Source organism: Mustela putorius, unplaced genomic scaffold, assembly GCF_011764305.1.
Source record: "Mustela putorius furo isolate JIRA1106 unplaced genomic scaffold, ASM1176430v1.1 tig00537227_pilon_pilon_pilon, whole genome shotgun sequence".
In the NCBI taxonomy this organism is placed as follows: domain Eukaryota; kingdom Metazoa; phylum Chordata; class Mammalia; order Carnivora; family Mustelidae; genus Mustela; species Mustela putorius.
In genome coordinates this window covers 29400549-29422520 of record NW_025422368.1, presented here as the reverse complement: position 1 = coordinate 29422520, position 21972 = coordinate 29400549, and the positions used below count along the sequence as shown (strand labels likewise).

The window sequence follows — 21972 nt, the reverse complement described above, 5'->3', positions numbered from 1 at the left end:
ATAATTAACTATATAATACTTGAGCAAATATGAGGAAATTATAAGAATTATTAAATCTAGGTGATGAGTGTTTGGGTGTTCATTAAACTATTCTCTCTACTTTTTATATGTAGAAAAATGTGAATACTAAAAAGCTAAAGAGAAAAAAAAGAATTCACAGTGCAGGGGGTGGCTTTCTAGCATTCAGAGGTGGCTTTTACAAATGTTTCTGTTATCAGTATCTTGGTCAACAATTTCTTTGCAATTTGCCTACTAAATGTGAGAAATGGGTTTTACCAGTAAAAACAGTGGCTTGTTGATGAGCATGATGAATGTGGGAAATGAGGGGGAATTTTTTTAGGGCAAAGGAAAGATATTCAAGATGCATGATTATCTAAAAATATTCCAGAGATTCTCCCTGCCCTAGAATAAGTAGGATGTTCAAATCCCAAGAGTCTTGTAGCCTGTATCCTTAGCAATGATGCCATAGGCTAACTCCTTCAAGGGGTCCATCTCTGGTCAAAACACTAGAGAATTCTAGGGTGCCTGACCCAATTTTCCCTCTGGAATCTTGGCTTTTACTTGAGAAGATTTTTTGACTACTTGTATCTACCAAAAAGAACCTAAAAGTTTTGCATACCCAAATTGGCTCAGATTAATTTGCAAGAACAGGACTTGTGTATAACAAGTTTTTAATATTTTCTCATTGGGTCCATTTCCTTGTTTTCCACTTTTTGCTATTTTTAAAAAAATTCCTTTAAGTAGGGACGCCTGGGTGGCTCGTTGGTTAAGCAGCTGCCTTCGGCTCAGGTCATGATGCCAGCGTCCTTGGATCGAGTCCCACATCTGGCTCCTTGCTCCGCAGGGAGCCTGCTTCTCCCTCAGACTCTGCCTTCCACTCTGTTTGCCTGTGCTCACTCTTGCTCTCCCTCTGAAAAATAAATAAGTAAAATCTTAAAAAAAAAAAAATTCCTTTAACTAAACTCCATGTCCAGTGAGGGGCTCGACCCATGACCCCTGGATTAAGGATCAAGAATCACATGTTCCACCAACTGAAACAGCCAGACACCTTGAACTTTTCACCTATCAACTTATCTATCTATCTTAAGATTTTATTTCTTTATTTGAGAGAGAGACAGAGACCACAGAAGGAAAGTGAGAGAGAGAAGCAGACTCCCCACTGAGTAGGAAGCCTGATGTGGGGCTTGATCCCAGGACCCTGGGATTATGACCTGAGCCAAAGGCAGACCTTTAACCTACTGAGCCACCCAGGTACCCCTATTTATTTTTTTATTCTTTTTTTTTTAAAGATTTTATTTTTAAATAATCTGTACACCTAATATGGGGCTCGAACTTACAACCCCAAGATCAAGAGTCACATACTCCACCAACTGAACCAGCTAGGTGTCCCTACTTTTTGCTATTTTAAATAATCTGAGAAATATGGCGTCTCCATAGCTATGTTTTCAAAATAATACTTCACTAGTCTCTTTCACTTACCATATACTGCAGCTAAAGTTATTATTCAGCTATTAGCCAGATCTTCTAAATATATCCTCATATAACTTTACTTTCTTTGAAAGGAAGTTTTGGACATAATGGAAACACCAGTGAAACCCATGATGTCCTTGATCACCTATTTTCCTCAGAGGTTGATGTCATGGATGGATGCATGTTTCACTTCTCTTGTCATGACCAGTGTGCAGGAAAATCTCACTGTGGTTTCCTTTACTGTCATACTCACCATACTTCTGATACCAGAGGTGTGAACCAGTTCTCCAACACCAACTGGGTGTCACACAATTTGATTCAGATTTGACACTATCTGTCTGGACTTACCCTTAGATCCCACAAGTTAAGGCTCAGTCCCACAAGACTGGCCCTACCTCAGATGCCAGTTGCAAGTTCCAGGTTGTCACCTATACTTCTGATCTACTGACCCTAAACTGGTGTTCCCATGACCCCCTTCAGGATCGGTTATTTGCTAGAATAACTCAGAGAAATAAATTTACATTTACCAGTTTATTATCTCATAAAGGATATGATAAAAGGTACTGATGAAGGCAGCTGGCTGGCTCTGTCAGGGGAGCAGGCAGCTCTTGATCTTGGAGTTGTGAGTTCAAGCCCCATATTTCATGTAGAGATTATTTAAAAATAAAATATTTAAAAAATATATGGAAGAACAACCAGATGAAGAGATACCTACAGTAGAGTCCAGAAGAGTCCCAAATGCTGGAACTGGCGTACACCATCCTCCTGGCACATGGGATGTATTTACCATCCCGTAGTTCAGGGATTTTTATGGAGGCTTCATCACACAGGCATGATAAATTATTTTTCTTAAGATTTTATTTATTTATTTGACAGAGAGAGAGCACAAGCAGGGGGATTGGCAAACAGAGGGAGAAGCAGGCTCCCCACTGAGCAGGGACCTTGACTTGGGCCTCATCCCACATGACCTGAGCCAAAGGTGGAGGTTTAATGACTGAGCCACCCAGGTGCCCCTAGGCATGATAAATTATTAACTCAATATCCGCTCCCTCTCTCCTCCCCAGAGGATGGGGATGAGGCTGGAAGTTCTAAGCTTCATTTTTTTTTTTTTTAAGATTTTATTTATTTATTTGGCAGAGAAAGACAACAAAGAGAGAGAGAGAACACAAGCAGGGGGAGTGGGAGAGGGAGAAGCAGGCCCCACTGAGCACGGAACCTGGTGTGGGGCTCAATCCCAGGACCCTGGGGTCATGACCTGAGTGGAAGGGGAGGCTTAACCAACTGAGCCACCCAGGCACCCCATGGAAGTTCTAAGCTTCTAATCATGGCTTGGTCTTTCGGTGACCAGGCCCCATCATGAATTTATCCAAGAGCCCACCAAGTATTGCCTCATTAGAACAAAAAGTGCTTCTTTTTTTTAAAGAATTTATTTATTTATTTATCAGACAGAGATCACAAGTAGGCTAGAGAGACAGGCAGAGTGCAAGAGGGGGAAGTAGGTTGCCCGCTGAGCAAAGAGCATGAATCAGGGCTCCATCCCAGGACCTTGAGACCATGACCTGAGCTGAAGGCAGAGGCTTAACACATTGAGCCACCCAGGCGCCCCAAAAAGTGCTTCTTTCACCCAGGAAATTCCAAGTGATTTAGGAACTCTGGCTCAGGAACTGGAGTCAAAGACCAAATTTTAGGCGTGCCTGGGTAGCTCAGTTATTAGGCCTCTGGCTTTGGCTCAGGTCTGATCCCAGGGTCCTGGGATGGAGTCCTACATCAGACTCCCTGCTCAGTGGGAAGCCTGCTTCTCCCTCTCCCACTCCCCCTCCCTGTGTTCCCTCCCTTGCTGTCTCTATCAAATTAATGAATAAAAACTTAAAAAAAAAAAAGACCAAATTTTAGAATAAAAGATGCTTTTAGCACCTTCATTTCATTTTCTTTTTCTTTTCTTTTTTTTTAAGATTTTATTTACTGGGACTCTTGGAGGGCTCAGTTGTTTGAGTGGCTGCCTTCGGCTCAGGTCCTATTCCCAGAGTCCTGGGATTGAGCTCCGCATCTGGCTCCTTGCTCAGCAGTAAGTCTGCTTCTCCCTATGTCTGCCACCCCCCCTGCTTGTGCACTCTCTTCTCTCTGTTTCTCTGACAAGTAAATAAATAAAATCTTAAAAATAAATATATGTTATTTATTTATTTGAGAGAAAGAACATACAAGGGGGGGAAGCAGACTTCCCTTTGGGGGAGGAGCAAAGGGACAGGGCAAAGCAGAAGCCCTGATGAGCAGGGACCCAGACTCGGAGCTGATTCCTGGGACTCCATCATGACCTGAGCCAAAGGCAGACTTTCAACCCACTGAGCCACTCAGGTGCTTTATTTCTTAGGAAATTATAAAGGTTTTTAGGACCTCTTGGCCCGAAGTCAAGAATGAAGACCAAAATAATTATTTCTTATATCACAATAAGATATGGAAAATATCATTGCTATAAAGTAGTAGTTATTTAAAAAACCAAGAAATAAAATGAAGTAGCAGTTATTAACACTACCAGATCATCTGTGGAACTGTATATATATATATATTTGTATCAATGAACCAGAAAAGATAGCATTTCAAGTACATATTGGTATCTCTCTGATATAAATAATATTCTCTACTCCAAATGACTTAATAAACTACTGTGTGTGTGTGTGTGTGTGTGTGTGTGTGTGTCATTTTTTTTTTCTCAAGTAATCTGTACACCCAACGTGGGGCTTGAACTCATAAGAATTCATCTTTTGATTTCACGAGTTGCATGCTTTACCAATTGAGCCAGCCAGGCACCCACATAAAGTCCTCTTTTTACTTCCTTTTCTACCCAACTTAAGTTGTCTTTGTTCATGCTCCTGCCTATATTTTTAACTCTTTTGTTTCTTTGCCCTTTTGATTTATTCTCCTGGCAAAATCCTGATGCCAGAACAATCCAATACACTTGTCATAAACTCCAAAGAATTTATTCAAGCATCTCCATCATCCCCCTGAACAGAAATGTAAAGGTCCCCTAGTCTTACCAATCCAAATCAATTTTGGCATGGATCTCAGGCCCAAACTAGGACAGTTAGAATTTCTTCCACAAGGTATTTGGAGTCAAAATTCAAAGAGTCTTGTCAGTTTCTTCATGGCTAAAGATTTGAGCAAGAGCATTATTGAAAGTACTCAATGCTTGGAATGATATGGACACTGGCCATTCAGAATGATGCTTTACAATCATGATTGTAAACCACGTTACACTACAATGGTCTGGAAGCCCCTGGACATGCCATTTGTTGTCCCTGTAGTTGCCGGATCATGAGGAGAACCCAGAGGTCCTAAGGGAGATGGTGTCTTTCAGTATTTTAAAACATGTATATGAAACTTGGGAGCTCTGTACAACCATGCCTCTTGCCATGTTGTTCTATTACTTCTGTTATAATTTACTTTAAAACACTTCCTTATAAACAGTGCAATGTACTTGTGTGTAAATTAGCTTTCATCTACACTCCAGGGAAGGTTATGTATCATTAGAGTTACCCTATTAGGAATTCACACTCTAGGGGAAGTTAGTTATAATATGAAGTGCTCTAATCAGGGATCCATAATCCCCAGGTGGCTACTTAAGTATTTCAAGGATCTTTATTGAAATTTATATCAGAAGTTTCATTAATTAGCTTAAGGGACATTAGAAATACATTTTTATTGGTGAAATAAATGATGTCCCAGATACATGGCTGGTTAGAAAGATGTCACACACTGTCACTTGTGTGAATGAGATGCAAGAAAATACCTGCCCAAAACCAAAACAAAACCAACCACCAAACATAGAAACCAAGAACACTCCTGACCAGAGTATAAGTTTCATGAGAGCAGGGATTTTTATTGGCTTTATTCATATTCATACATATTCATATTTATACACCCAATGCTAAGAACAGTGCCTGACACAATCTACTCAATACATGGTGAGTAAGTTGCTGGGTAGCTCAAAAATCTGCCAACTTCTTGGTCTAAGTTCTAGTTGATTCTGTGTTATCCACCTCTCCCCAATGTCTTCTGTTCCATTTTTGGAGGCATCTGCTGACAGACCTGAATAGAAAGCTGGTGGATTTTCTGTTTGAATACTGTTGCATCTACCTCGATGTGAGTCTCTCATACAAAACGCATGTGGGCATGCCTGATGACAAAGGGTGAGGATTTCCTGAAATTTATTGAACATGTTATATGACTTTTCTGCTCACTTGCCAACAAGAGTTTATACATTGGTGGTGGGGGTAGGGGGGTGTGCCCGGGTGGCTCAGTCAGTTAAGCAATCCTCCTTCCGCTCTTATCACCATCCTAGGGTCCTGGGATGGAGTCCTGTATTTGGCTCTCTGCCTGCTGCCTTCCCCGCTTGTGCTTTCTCTCTGTTGCTTGCTTCCTCTCTCTCTCTTTCACTTTCAAAATAAATAAATAAAACCTTTAAAAAAATGTGGGGATGGGTATCATTCTGTAGTAGAAAGGTACTATATGGGAGGTAAGAAAGTGGAACAAGCAAGTACAGTTCATATTTTTAGAAGTTTGGATGAAACAGAAAGAAATACTTAATTTGTAAGGATGGAAAAACTAGATCATGTGGGTGCCTGGATGGCTCAGTCGGTTGAGCCTCTGACTCTTGATTTCGGCTCAGGTTGTGATCTCAGGGTTATGAGAGTGAGCCCTAGACTGGGGTCCACGCTTAAGATTCTCTCTCCCTCTACCCCTTCCCCTCCCACTAGCGCATATGCACACTCTCTCTCTTTCTCAAAAACAAACAAATTATTTAATAATAATTAAATAATTTTATAATAATTATAATAATTGTAACATAATTATTATATGTAATATATAATATAATATAATATATAGTATAATAATAACAACAAATAAATACTAAAATAAAACAAAGGACTTGATCATGTTCATTAAGGAACCAGAGTAGAGGATAGGCTTGAAGACCTAGAAGAAGAAAGGAAGCTAATGGGTCAAGATGTAAAGTCTTCTTTTATTTATTAATTTATTTATTTAAAGATTTTATTTATTTATTTGACAGACACAGATCAGAAGTAGGCAGAGAGAGAGAGGAGGAAGCAGGCTCGCTGCTGAGCAGAGAGCCCGATGCGGGGCTCGATCCCAGGATCTGGGATCATGACCCGAGCCAAAGGCAGAGGCCTTAATCCACTGAGCCACCCAGGCGCCCCAAGATGTAAAGTCTTCTCAATTTGAGTAAAGTTCAAGTTGTCATAAAAAAAAAAAAAAAAAAGAGAGACCCAGAAATACAGTAGCTTGAATAAGATAGTTTATTTCTCTTCCATGTAGCAGCCTGGTCAGTGTAGACTGGCCTCTAGCTTTACATGACGCAGTTACTCAAGGACCCATATTCCTTCCATACTATTGCTTCCATCACTGTATGTTGAAGTTGGGTCAATGGTACAGTCCTGTTCCAGCACATGGGGAAGGAAGTCAAAAGCAAATTATCTCTGTTCACATTCTCTTGGTGAGAATTCAGTCATGGAACAAACATTAACTGTTAATATTTCCATAATTCAGTTTAAAATACTGTATTTCAGTTGGTTTGTGTGATATTATGTATGCACCAACAGGGTAAGTTTATTTTTTTTTTAAAGACTTTATTTAATTTTTTGACAGAGAGATCACAAGTAGGTAGAGAGGCAGGCAGAGAGAGAGGGGGAAGCAGGCTCCCCGCCCAGCAGAGAACCAGATGTAGGGCTCAATCCCAGGACTCTGAGATCATGACCTGAACCAAAGGCAGAGGCTTAACCCACTGAGCCACCCAGGCCCCACTAGGGTAAGTTTTAATTCTATAGAGTCTACTAGTATACTAAGAAAAAAAAATCCCAAGTCAGTGGTCTTTCACTAGCATTCTATCAGAAAGGGACATACTCCAGAGGTTGCTGTGAACACATTTTTTACTATCAAGATCTCCATAAAGTCTCACTAAATGGTTTAATGAATGTTAAAAATGGGTTTTGTATTGGGGAAGCTAGTGGTCTGTTAAACAGCAGAATGAATGTTAGAAACAGTGAAATTAAACTTATTCAAGGTATAAAGCTTGTCTACAATAGTTAGGAGACTTTTCTTATGTTGACAGACAAGCAAGTTTTGTTTTAGTATGTGATACCTTAGAGATTTCTCGTGAGGCTTATCCTAAACTGTCCTATGTTGAGCTGTTGGGATTTCTGATTCCATAATGGTAACTGCAGGGCACGGAATCCTGCCCCTGAAATGGTTTTGTATTTTTCTTGAGGGTATCTTTCATTCAACATGTCACCAGAGCACCTAAAAGGACAAGGAGAGCTGCCAATTTCATCTTGCTTACACTCTTGCTGTATTTATAGTTTTTTGGTAGCTACTGCTCTCTATCTGAAAGAATCCAATATTTCGATTCACCAAATATTGTTCAGGTTAACTATCTGGATGTAAGGGAGCATAGAGGAGGCTGGGAAGTGTCTCCAGCTAGGCAGTCAAGTGCTTAAAAAGAAGATGGGGTTGGAGGGGGTGGAAACCCACCATACATATATATATATATATATGCTTTTTTAGAACACCTAAGCGTTTGCTGCAGTAGAATGCTTAGGCTTGCTTTGAGAAGAAAAAATGAGTGTAGATAGAGATGGTTTTATAGATAAGGAGCAGAAAATTGAAGGTCTTATTCCTGACGGTCTCAGATTTCTAGAAAATAAGAAGCCATGTTTGCCTGTTAGTTTATATCATTTTAAATTTTATTTATTTATTTATTTATTTATTTATTTTTAGTGATCTCTATACCCAACTTGGGGCTCAAACTCACTATCCCGAGATCAAGAGTTTTAAGAAAGTTTTAAATTTGGGACTGTCTGGGTGGCTCAGTCTGGGTGGCTCACTCACTTCTGATTCAGGTTCAGGTGATGATCTCAGGGTTCTGAGATCAAGTCCCACCTCGGGCTCTGCAATAGGTACAGAGCCTGCTTTAGATTCTCTCTCTCTCTCTCTCCCTCTGCCCCTCCCCGTTCTCTAAAACAACAAACAAAAATTTAATTGAGAGTTTATTTGAGCAAAATTGATTCTAATCAGGCAGCACCATACTGGAAGTACTTAGGAGCACTAGTTTTTCATTTAACTGTCTTTAGTAGAATATTGATTTGGCTGGTTTACAACAGACAAACTACATGAAAGATCTCTTTCTCACTACAAAAAATCTGAGTTATTGGCCCAAGGGAGTGGGTGGTATTGTAAAATGAGACCTGGATTCCTTCACCCTCATCTAGAGACAAAGGTCCCTTCTCTCTGTGGCTCTGTTATCCTAGGGTGTGGTTCTGGCATGCATGGTTGCATGTCATGAATCACCCCCACATTTAAGTCTCTGCCCCAGCCCAAGCACACAGGAAGAGTGAGAGGACGGAGAGCAACTGGCTTTCCTTAGGAGGATGGGATTCTTCTGCTTACAGCTCATTGGTAGTAATACGGCCAAATCTAGCTGTGAGTGATGTTGGTGGTCCAGATACCCACAGTGGGAATGAGTGGGGAGAGGGGTTAGTAGGTTCTGGGAAAACAAAAATAAAATAAACCAACAAATCTTACTTTAAAAATTAATTTGAGGGGCGCTTGGCTGGCTTAGTTAGGAAACATGTGACTCTTGATCTTGGGAGTCCTGAGTTCAAGCCCCAGGTTGGGGGCGGAGTTTCATTAGAAAAAAATAATAATTTGAGATGATTTACCAAGATATATAAAGGGCTACAAAGTAGATTAAAAAAATAACAAAGTAAGGGCGAATGGGGTGAACAGGGGGAAAAAAGTGTATGAGTAAGGTTAGTGGTCAAAATAGATGCCATACATTCATCAGAAAAAGAAGGGGGTGGAATATGGGTTTTTTTGCCTGAAGCCAAGTTAATTTATCCTTACTGCTGATTCCCTTTTTAAAATATTTCACCCATTACATATTTTGTTTAGATTTTTCCTTGCCTTCTCAGAGATAAAGTATTAACTGGTATTGTAATTTGTATGCTCTAGTAACTAATTCAGAACATTTAAATTTACTTATTAAGAGCATTTTGAACATTGACAAAAGTTATTTGGTTAGCAAGTCAGTTATAAAATACCTGAAAGGACCAAAAAATGTCGTTTTTAAGTTATTTACCTTTCACATTTCCCTACCCATTCACTGGTAGTTTATAGGATAGCATTTTTACTATATTAGAAATGAGGAACTATCCAAAATACGAGACAGGTGTATGATCTTATTGTGGTAAGTTGTCAGCCAAATGCAGTTAATGTCTCAAAATGGACACTGTGACAAATTTTAACTATAATCTGTATGTGTATATAAAACTATAAAACTAGGGGCACCTGGGTATCTTAGTCGGTTAAGTGTCTGCCTTCAGCTCAGGGTTCTGGGATCAAGCCTCACATCAGGATCCCTGCTCAGCAGAGAATCTGCTTCTCCATCCCCCTGCTAGTGTATGCGTGCTCTCTCTCTCAAATAAATAAATAAAATCTTAAACAAACAAACTATACGCAATACTATAGTCATTATTTGGTTGTGTTTTGGTTGGCTGACAATGCACAGGCTGAGGAAGATTTCATCTGATTTCTAGTTCTTTCCAGCTTGAGGATCCTATCATTCCTTCATTCCGTAAGATGTTCTATCTTTTCATGTAAACGTCCTTCAGACCCCAAGTCCATCAGAGGATGAGGTCATGCAGCTACTGATCTTGCTCACTACAGCGATCCCAACACGTGGAATGAGGAACCTGAAATAAAAGTGGAAAGTGCTCTGTAGCTGCCTGTTTTAGAGACGCTGTTTCCAGAAGTCTCTTGTGTGTGGTGGAGCAGGAATCTCAGCTTGAATCTCAGCTGGGTCTGTTGCTGGGTTCAAGCATGCCTGGGCATGTCTGGCAAACTGGTGAGGCAGGCCAGGAAGAAACTGCTGACATGGGGGCTGACACTGTTTCCTAGAACAGAGCTCATTTTAGTGGAAGAGAATTAGACAGAGAAGCTCTATAAGAAAGACTTAGTCATTGGATGGGGAGTAATAAATACAGCTTGGGGTAGCTGTTACTCAAATCTGTCGCCAATCTAGGCCCATGAAAGCACGTCTGGGTTCCTAAGAGAAACAGAGCTCTGAATAAAACATAAAGAGCTGTTTCACTGAAAGCCTTCTAAGAAATTGGGCACAAGCTGTCTGCTTCGGGGTTCCCCTAAAAGAGTTCAACACAGTGATCTCCATTTCTGTAAGCTACACCATGGCTTTGGCTGTTAGTCTTGATCACAGATCCTGGTAAGGAGCCTGCAGCACCTAGAAGAGCAGGGCAGGGGAGGGGGGCACTGGGAGAGGGATGTGTGGATGAATGTGCAAGAGACCTTCCTCCCCAGAGGCTCCCAGAAAGCTAGAGGTGTCCTCACTTTGTTAGTAGGTGGAAAAGCAGAGGAAATTCAAGCTATTATTGCTAATCTGCCCCCCATAGTAATGCAGTCGGATGAGTTTGAATACTGTTCCCAATCAAATCGTTCTGATGCAGTGATGTGTTATTAGGTAACTTCTAATTATGCATAGAATCACACACTCTCCTAGTGGGAAGGAGGGAACTCTACAACAGTAATTTTAAATCTGTAAAGGAACAGTATTTATTTATTTATTTATTTGATTTCTAGTGGACTTCTGCAAAATACAGGAAAGGCGAATTAACCAGAATACTAGAATAAAGTGATGACATCAAAAATATAGCCCCAATAGTTTATTATTAGATTCAATAGGCACAAAATTACTCTGTCAAGGTGTTATACAATTTTCCAGAAACTAATTTCAGTACTCATCTAGCTACAGATAGGTCACAGTTTATGGAGGTGTTTATGGATGTGCACTGCTTGGTAGACCCTGTTTCTTGCAGGTTCATGTTTTCTTGCCTCCTCTCACCTCATGCCACCTGACACAACTCTATCGTCCACAAGTCTGTCCTCTAGCCACACACTTCAGTAAGTGGGATAATGACAGTTTTTTTTAAAGATTTATTTATTTGACAGATCACAAGTAGACAGAGAGTCAGGCAGAGAGAGAGAGAAGCAGGCTCCTTGCCGAGCAGAGAGCCCCACGCGGGACTCGCTCGGAGGACCCGAGATCATGACCCCAGCCGAAGGCAGTGGCTCAACCCACTGAGCCACCCAGGCGCCCTGGGATAATGACATTTTGTGTCATTCATTATCCATTGCAGTTATGGAGGAGGGTGGCCTACATGCAGACTAATGACCTCTGCAACTGAACCAGGGTAGAGAGAGAGAGAGAGAGAAAGAAAAAAGAAAAGAGTTGGGGGTTAGAGAAGAGGGGGAGGAAGATGGGGGAGGGAGATGGGGGAGGGAGAAAACTTCTGGCTTTGATACCTGCTTTATTTATTTATTTATTTATTTATTTTTTAAAAAGATTTTATTTATTTATTTGACAGAGAGAGATCACAAGTAGGCAGAGAGGCAGGAAGAGAGAGAGGAGGAAGCAGGCTCCCCGCTGAGCAGAGAGCCCGATGTGGGACTCGATCCCAGGACCCCGAGATCATGACCCCAGCGGAAGGCAGCGGCTTAACCCACTGAGCCACCTAGGCGCCCTGATACCTGCTTTAATCCCCATTTACTTTCACTCTCTTCACACTTTTCTTCCTCTCTCCTATTCCTCAGATAAGTCTTTTTTTATTTTTTTTTTAAAGATTTTTTATTTATTTATTTGACAGAGAGAGATCACAAGTAGGCAGAGAGGCAGGCAGAGAGAGGAGAGGAGGAAGCAGGCTCCCTGCTGAGCAGAGAGCCCGATGTGGGACTCGATCCCAGGACCCTGAGATCATGACCCGAGCCGAAGGCAGCGGCTTAACCCACTGAGCCACCCAGGCGCCCCAATAAGTCTTTTTTTAGTTTTCTAGATTGCTTTCTCATGGTTGGTTAACACCGTCATGAATTCGCTTTTTATGCCATGCCTTCCCCTGTTACTACTTCTCAGTCCTAGATTCCCTCTCACACAGAATTGTATTTACTCTTAAAGATTCAGCTCAAATTAATTAAACTCAAATGTAGTTACTTATCTTACCAGACGAATTTGTTCAAATTCTACATTCTTCATGTTTTCCTTGATTAGCTCAGCTAAATGTTAACCCTGATTTCCAGGGTTCAGTACAATGCTTGGCACATATACTTTACATACACTTTTCAGTTAAACCCTCTGATAGTACTTACTTTACAATACAGGATAATACATTTCTGGTCTATCTCAAAGAGTGGCTTTGAGGTTGAAATGTTTGAGGCTAGTAATTTGCATTGTATATGTTTGGAAAGGTATCTGTAAACCATAATGCCCCATAGTATTATTTTTTTCAATTTTTGCTTTTCTTTGAGGCAACACATGGAACATATAACAACTGTCCAAAGGCCTAAGGACGTGGATATAATACCTGGGTACTCAGTGTCTATGAAGAGACTATTTTAATGCAAGCTGTTCTCAGATCCTCACTTCTCCCTTGTGGCTGTTTCTAAAAGTGATATGCCTGAAGATACGCCTCTGGGGTCAGAGTGTAAAGTTCTTTCCAGCCTTCCTTATCCAAATTGCCCCTCCCCTGCTTTACAAAAGAAAACCACAATTCTTCCCCATCCCAGCTCTTAGGAGGAGGTGGGGGAAAGCAAAAATCTCCAGGTTGGGGGATGCCTTGGTGCTTAGTCTGTTGTCTGCCTTCAGCTCAGGTCACGTCCAATCCTTCTGGGATGGAGTCCCGTGTGGGGCTCATTGCTCAGCCACGCTCAGCCTTGCTCAGCAGGGAGCCTGCTTCTTTCTCTGCCTGCTGCTCCTCTTGCCTATACTCTCTTTCTCTGACAAATAAATAAATAAAATCTTTTTTTTTTAAATAAATAAAATCTTAAAAATAAAAAATCTCCAGGATGCCAAAAATGGAACAATTGACTGGTGAATGAGAATGGTAACACATCCTTTAGAAGTCAGGTGGTTCTGTTACTTGCTTTCAGCAAAGTTGAAAGAGAACCTAATCAGAATCGTCAGGTGATAGATCATTAAAAGTATTTTTTTGTAGTTGTTAGATCTTTATGTGATTTTTTTTTTTTTTGGCATATAATTTGGAAGGAGTTCAAAGAACCAATTGGCATTACTAAAAACTCTATTCATTTTCATCTACTTATTTATGCAAACAAATTTCCTCATTGCATACATTCATGAAATCGAAAACTTGGAAGAGAATTGATGCTGAAATTGTTCTCATTCTAGTAATACTCATCCACTAATAAAATAACTAGTTGGGGGCATCTAGGTAGCTCAGTTGGTTAAAGGTCCAACTCTTGATCGCAGTTCAGGTCTTGATCTCAGGGTGATGAATTCAAGTTCTGCCTTGCACTCCATGCTGAGTGTGGAGCGTACTTGAAAAACAAAAAGACCGGTTGGCACTAGCAGTTCCATCTCTGTAAGATGCATTTCCAACAGAATTTTACTTTTGTGTTTAATACTTACACAAGTGTTTAAAGATTTATTATTTTGGAGAGAGACAGAGAGAGGGGAAGTGTTCATGCAGGGCTGGGGAGGGGCAGAGGGAAAGGGAGAGAGAGAATCTCAAGCATATTCTCTGCTGAGCGCTCTTGGCCCTGCTTGGGGCTCAGTCTGAGGACCTGAGCCCTGGGGGATTAAGACTTCAGCAGAAAACAAGAGTTAGAGGCTTAAGGGACAGAGCCACCCAGGCGCTTCACTTATATAAGTATTTAAAATATGTGTTTTGAGCAATTGAAAGAGTAAGACATCGAGTTTTCCTGTGATCACAGGAAATTAAAAAAACGACCCTTAAATTCCAATTCATTTTATTACAAAGAGATACGAGACGATCAATAAAACAGTTCAAATGTAAAATCTATTGTTAAGATAAAATTCCGGAGGGGGTGTGGAATGTAAACATGAGTTCCAGAAGATAAAGGACGGATGGAAATTGCCTTAAAGAAACCCTGTATTTTAAAAAGTGGATATTGGTGGGTATAAAGTCCCTAAGGCATTTAGAGTTCATTGGCTATACTTAAAAGTGTGACAATGGTAAAACCTTGATAACAAGCTGGAGAAAAATGTAGCTGTCTTTTAAAGCTGTACAAGGATGTACAGTTATTTGGAGGACTCATGAGCTAAAAAGTTTGAAGATTTTGAACCTAAGACGTGTTTGCTCTGAGAATGACTTAACCATTTCTTGGGGTATTCAAGCGAAGGTTGGACTGAAACCTGTGGCTCTATGCTGTGTGTACGGATTTAGTCCCTTGCGTTGTATTCTTCATTTTTATTCCTTTTAACCGTCTCTCCTCGTAGACTCAAGCTCTCGGAAGACCAGGGACTTGTCGGATTCCTGGCTCATTGCCTGTCCACGGGGGACACTCCCCAAACATCCCCGGAATGAATGACTTTATCGTGAGAACTCGGAGGACTGCTAAAATCCCCGTCCAGCACCTAGGCTTTCGTTCTGCGTGTCCCGGCGGCGGCGAGGCTGGGGAAGGCGTGGGCAGGCCCTAAGGAAACTCTGAGCCCTCGGCGGGTCGGGGCGGGGGCCGGGCGGGGACACGGGTGGGGGCGCGCGCGCGGACTTCGCGGCCCGGGGGAGGTGCCAGCTCGCGCCGCCGCGCAGGCGCGCAACCGTCTCCGCGTGAGTGCGCGCAGTGGCGCGCCTGTCCCCGCGCGGGCTCCGTAGCGCGTGTGCAGGCTGACGCAGCTCGCGGGCCCTCCTCCTGCTCTGCGGCGGCGGCGGCGGAATTTTGGGCGTTTGGGAGGGGGCGAGGGAGCTAGAGTCAGGCGAGGGAGGCGGCGGCGGGGAGGAGGAGGAGGAGGTGGAGCAGGCGCCGCCATGGCCGCCGCTATCACCGACATGGCCGACCTGGAGGAGCTCTCTCGCCTGAGCCCTCTGCCCCCCGGCAGCCCGGGCCCGGCGGCGCGGGGCCGGGCTGAGCCCCCCGAGGAGGATGAGGACGAGGAGGAGGAGGAAGAGGAGGCCGAGGCCGAGGCGGTGGCAGCGCTGCTGCTGAACGGCGGCAGCGGTGGGGGCGGAGGCGGCGGCGGAGTGGGGGGCGGCGAGGCGGAGACGATGTCGGAGCCGAGCCCCGAGAGCGCCAGCCAGGCCGGGGAGGACGAGGACGAAGAAGAGGACGAGGAGGAGGAGGACGAGAGCAGCAGCAGCGGCGGGGGCGAGGAGGAGAGTAGCGCCGAGAGCCTGGTGGGCAGCAGCGGCGGGAGCAGCAGCGACGAGACGCGCTCGCTGAGCCCCGGCGCCGCCAGCAGCAGCAGCGGGGATGGGGACGGCAAGGAGGGCCTGGAGGAGCCCAAGGGACCGCGGGGCAGCCAGGGCGGCGGCGGGGGCGGCAGCAGCAGCAGCAGCGTCGTCTCTAGTGGCGGCGACGAGGGATACGGGACCGGGGGCGGCGGAAGCAGCGCGACCTCCGGGGGCCGGCGAGGCAGCTTGGAGATGTCGTCGGACGGGGAACCCCTGAGCCGCATGGACTCGGAGGACAGGTCAGTGCACGGAAGCGTTTCCCCTCCCCTCCTTCCTTTTACACTCGTGGGCCCCTCAGAGGGGGCCAGGGGGACTTTTCGCTGCGATCCCCGTGCTCCCCGAATCTGTGGCCCCTCCCCCAGGCTCTCAACTCGGCAATGTGTCGCGGTCGCCGCGCCCCTCTCGCTGCGGAGAGCCGCTTCCAACTCACAGCAGTTCCCCCCCAACTCTCCTCTCCCCGCCCTCTTTCCCCTCGGCTGGGCGCTCTCCGCGGACCTGCGGACTGCTTGAACTCAGAAACAGTCTGCAAAGTAGGCCCGGATTCCCTGGCGGGGCGTGGGGGGGGGCCTGATGGACCCACCGCGGTACGCAAGGTCAGCTTCGTCCAGCCGTGTTCGCGAACACTTGTCACAACTGTAACTGACAAGTGTGCTCCAACATGGCTGGTCTCGCCTGCATTGACCTGAACTTCCTTGTGCAGGGAGGAGACCCCCCCAACTATCACTTTTCACTACTTGAGGAAAACACCAGACTTCTATACTTAATCAGGGCTTCTAAAAGTCCTCGTGGGTAATCATCCGGATACTCTCCAACGTGATTTTAGTAACTTCTGTTTTTTTTTTTGTTGTTGTTGTTGTTGTTGTTGTGATCAAATCTGGGAGAAAGTTTAAAACACGTATAAATTACTGAAGAAAAGAATAATGAATTGATGTCCTTTAAAATAATTTTACGGGATTAAAGAATTGGAATCATAATAAAATAACAGCTTGGAAGGTACATCATGATAGCATGTGGTTTATGATCTTTATGTAATAAGGCTTTAGCATGAATGTCATGATTTTAGATGATAATATTTAAAGTCATGTATTGGAGAGATCTCTGAAGAAATTAGTAGCTTTTTTCTAAAGCTTGTTAGAAATAACGTGGATACTGACAAAAAAGGGCTTCATTTCTTTCAAGACATTAAAATTTTATTGCATCAGTATGTTTCATTATTATCATTACTTCTGATTACTTTGGAAGACTTCGTATTTTAACTGATTGGTTTTTAATGTACTTTTTTAAACACAGAACCGCATCATGAATGTTATACTGCTTCTAGCATTTATTTTGATTGTCAATGTTTTGATGAACGGGTTTTTAGCCATCGATAATGACTTGGCTTTAAAAGTTTAAGCATGCTAAAGTTCTAGGAATTCTGATTGGTAACTTACAAAAGAAAACTTCGGTTTCTGTTTAATATAAGGAATACAAAGCTCTAAATATTATGAAAATACAGCATTGGATTTATTGTTTCATGTTTACTTTAATATCTAGAGAAGAAAATATCTTCAATGGGATAAAATAGACTGTACAAACCCTAGAGAAATTGTGCAGAACTACATAGGCATGGCAGGAAGGAGAGTCTTCAAGACAATTAAAAGTTGATGGGAACCATACAATGAAGCATATGTTATTTACATTTTATTATATCCTCCTTCATGGGTACCAGTAGATATTTGAAAGTTGACATCAGTTTATACAGTTAGCATCTTCCACAGTTCTAACATTTATCTAGCGCATGTGGGCATACAGACGCATGCTTAGCACTACACAATTTAAATGTCTATCCCATTCTCACAACTCTGGTACAAGATAGGAATTATTTTGACTTCATTTAACAGGTGAAGAAGCAAGTTGAGTGTCTTACTCAAAACTGTAAGTCTAGAATGGAAGTGGTGGTAGAGCTGGATCTGAACAAAGGTTTTCAAGCCCCCTGCTATTTCCACTTTACAAGAGTTAGAACACTTCACGTTAAATAAGCTGTAAGTGTCAGGAATTTTTTTAATTTTTTTAAGTTAATATCTATCTGCTACATCCCTTTAGGAGATGATGAACTATTGGGCAAGTAATAGTTCAGGAAGTGGAGTTTTGGCTTCATTTCATATTTATAAAAGTCATTGCAATATCTAATTTTTACATATTTCAGAGTAAGGAGTAAGATTATTAGTGCCACAAGTCCGGATAAGGTTAAAACCTGATAATCAAAAATACTTGTTTTTCTTAATGCTTAAACATTAGAGACTATATAAAATACTGTGTAATCATTTTGCTGTTTCAAAGTAATTGATTTATCACTTGTGTGAAAAAGCTTTACTAGTGGAACTGGATATGGTGATCTTAACAATCTTCATTTTTAATTGCCCCTTTGTTGCCTTTAAGTTTTTATTTTTTAAAGACTCCTTTTAAATTTGGAAAGGATTCATAGTTTTATGAACTGTCCTGCAGATTACACTAATCTGTGTGGATTTTATAAATTGATTTCATGGTAGGGGGGCTTTATTTTTGTGACTGATGGAGGGATAGCATGGTTTTAAAGTGCATTTAAAAAACTTGGGGCATTCCTATCAAATTGGTTTTATTATTAGAATTTACTGATTTTTTTAGAACGCCTATTCAGTTTTTCTCTTACTTTGAAAGTAGATCATACTTTTGAGTTAATGTACTTTAAAATTTGTTGGAATGTCTTAACTGTAAGTGCTTCTTTTTAAGAAACATTTAGATGTAAAAACTTATATATTAAAGCTCATGATCCAAGGTGTCCATTAACAAACATGTACTGGAAGTGTTGTGTGGTGAAAGGTGACTAATTTATAAAATGAATAAATGACACTTGGTACAAAAACATTGATTATTTTCCCCATGAGAAAGTTATTCAAAACCAGAGTAAGGGTTTTAGTGTGTTTATTTTGGTAAAGTTAGAAAACCTTGATGTTGATGTGTAATTTATTTTCTTTAGGGGAGTATTTAGCTATTTGAGACCACTATAAACTAGCTTTTTTTTTTTTTTTACTTCAAAAGTAAACTTAAGTACTTTTTTTTTTTTTAAAGATTTTATTTATTTGACAGAGAGAGATCACACGTAGGCAGAGGCAGGCAGAGAGAGAGTGGGAAGCAGGCTCCCTGCTGAGCAGAGAGCAGGATGCCTGGCTCAACCTGAGGACCCTGAGATCGTGACCAGAGCCGAAGACTGAGACTTAACCCACTGAGCTACCCAGGCACCCCAGCTTAAGTACTTTTTAAAAAATTGCCACCTTTTAAAAAATAATTACCACTTTTTAAAGTTAATTTCAGAGACTAATTAAATTTTAAATAGAATTTTAGAATTTAAAATACTTCTGAAATTTTTTTTAGTTTGCAAATTAGTTCTAGCTGTTGAATCAGACTATACATTGAAAGTATTATTTTTTCTGTATAAGTGAATTGATAATAACTTCTTTTGTGGTTGTCTCATACACACACACACACACACACACACACTCTCACACATATATTCTTTCTCCAGCACCTCCCCACCCCCACACAACTAGACTAGAAACCAAGACTTATTTTGAAAAGCCAAGACCACTTTTAGCCACTTCTGTCAGCCTTTCTGGGTAAATTCGAATGTCAAGTGAAAAGTGCATGTGTAAGGATGTGGTGATAGGTAAAGGCTTATAGTATGAAACTTAATGATCAGGAAAGGCAACAGGCCCTTAGCATTTTGTGGATCAAAATTTGGAATTCCAGTCTTAGGAGTTGCAAATTGAGGTGTAACTGGCATTGCCCTGATGCTGGGACAACAGGTTTATGTTGCCCCATTTTCTTAGTTGTACGATTGTGAAGATATAATACGGAGGCTAAATTTCTAAATCCTATTGATATCAGAAGGCTGCTTGCTGAAGTTATCAGGATTTATTAAGGATCTGTGTGGTTGAGGCAATACAATACTTTAATGTAAAGTAATTGTTGCTCATACTTTCATGATGAACTTCTTTAAGTACTTACCTCTTTAACTCTGAAGCAGCTTAGGGAAGAGCTTTTAGTAGGTCTCAATTTTCATTGATGACTCCCAGTTAAGGAAGGCATGGCTATGTGCCCAAAATAAAATCATGAAAAAACTACAGACTTCAGGATTGAATTTATGGAGAGATTCTAGGGAGTCATTTTACTTTTGAGAAAAATTAAGAAAAAAAAAACTTTTTTTTTTAAAAGATTTTATTTATTTGACAGAGAGAAATCACAAGTAGGCAGAGAGGCAGGCAGAGAGGGGAGGAAGCAGGCTCTCCCTGTGGAGCAGAGAGCCTGACGTGGGGCTCGATCCCAGAACCCTGGGATCATGACCTGAGCTGAAGGCAGAGGCTTTAAACCACTGAGCCACCCAGGTGCCCCCAAATTAAGAAAAATTTTAAGAAAAATTAAGACTACTATGTTGAGTCAATTAGAACATCCTGTGTATAAGTTGATTTGCTAACCAAACTCAGGTATTTACTGTGTGCTGGACTCTTCACTGAGTATTGTGGAAGATGGAAAGAAGCGGTGCTTCCCACTTCATCCATCTTGCATAGTGCTGTGAGGGTTTTAATTCTAAGGTGTAGGGTTTGCCCTAGTTCCTAGGAAAAAACTGTTTTGACTCTAATGTAAACAAAGTCAAATATCACACTTTACCAATTGTATTAGCTGTTTATTGCTGTGTAGTAAGTTTCTTTCAAATTCAGCAACTTTAAGGAACAGACATTTATTACCGCCAGAAGTTTCTGAGGGGCAGGAGTGGATAGGCCTTAGCTGGGTGGTTCTGGCTCAGGGTTTCATGAGGTTGCAGTGAAAAGGTTGGCCAGCACTGCATTCATCTGAAGACTTCACTGGGGCTAGAAGTGTGTTTCCAAGATGGCTCACTTTTTGTAGTTCTTGGCAGGACGCTTCAGTTACTCACCAAGTCAATTTCTGTTTGTGTGCCCTCATAACATAGCAGCTATTTCCCCTCAGAGCAAGTGATCTGAGAGAGCAAGGAAGAAGCCACAAAGTCTTTTTTTTTTTTTTTTTAAAGATTTTATTTATTTATTTGATAGAGATCACAGGTAGGCAGAGAGGCAGGCAGAGAGGGAGGGGGGAAGCAGGCTCCCTACTGAGCAGAGAGCCCAATGCAGGGCTCAATCCCAGGACCCTGGGATCATAACGTGAGCCAAAGGCAGAGGCTTTAACCCACTGAGCCACTCAGGCACCCCAACAGAGTCTTTTTATGACCTAAAATACTTGCTTATTTTTTATTCTTCCTATGTTTTCGTTTAGCAGATGAGTTTTTCCTAGTTTTTTGTTGTTGTTGTTCATACCCTGTTACACAGTAATTCCTTCATATTTTGTTCACTAAGACCACCTTTCAAAACCCATCAAAATGCCACAGTAAATCTTGGCTTTTAATTTCTTTTTCCTTTTAATTCCCATAGATGTGTTTTTTATCTTTTTCCTCCCCCCTGCTTATGGCTCTATTCTGTAGGTGGTGGGATGTAGAATATCTCTGCATCTGTATACAGAGCATGTAATCTGTCTGAATTCAGATCTTTGTATTGCTGCCTGTATTATGATTTTAAGTTAAATGTTTGAGGCTTAGTTCTTTAACTGCTAAAAAGAGTTAGGTTTTACCATGAAGGGATTGTATTCTAAGTCCAAATGAATTCCTTTTAGAGTCCTATGAACTTTTCTGAAGAATCCACATTATTTGAATGCTTGCTTCATCCTTTTTGTTGTAAGGTAGTATTTTTGAGAGCAGGGACAGTTTACCTCTTTAGATCCAAACATGGTATCTTGGATATGGTGAGTACTTAATTAATTATTAGAATTAAATTGAAATAGCAACAATAGAATTTATATAAATAAAGGAGACTATAAACTGAGGGCCAGGAATTGGTGCCTTTGGTTGGATCATTGTATTTGGTATTGATAAGTTTAAAGTTATTAGGTCAGTGTACTCCAATAAAGCCTGTGAGATCTGATGCAAAATTTCATGTGATTTCTCTGAGAAGATGTCAGCAACTTCTGTCAGATTTTCAAGAGGTTGATTTAACTTAAGAACTACAAATTTAGGTGTGCCTGGCTGGCTCAGGTGGTAGAGCTTATGACTTGATCTCGGGTTTATGAGTTCACGCCCTATGGTGGGAGTAGCATTTACATAAAAAACAAGGGGCACCTGGGTGGCTCAGTCGGT

The 21972-nt window shown here is 41.6% G+C and overlaps 1 protein-coding gene across 1 annotated transcript in view; it reads left to right on the top strand.

The window, feature by feature from the left end:
- The first annotated feature begins 15186 nt into the window (after positions 1–15186).
- AEBP2 (AE binding protein 2) overlaps positions 15187–21972 on the top strand; it is a 64306-nt gene continuing 57520 nt past the window's right edge. Inside the window, exon 1 of the mRNA XM_004755734.3 lies at positions 15187–15991. Coding sequence (XP_004755791.1) covers positions 15330–15991 — 662 coding nt within the window. The 5' untranslated portion in view covers positions 15187–15329. The remainder of the gene's footprint in view (positions 15992–21972) is intronic.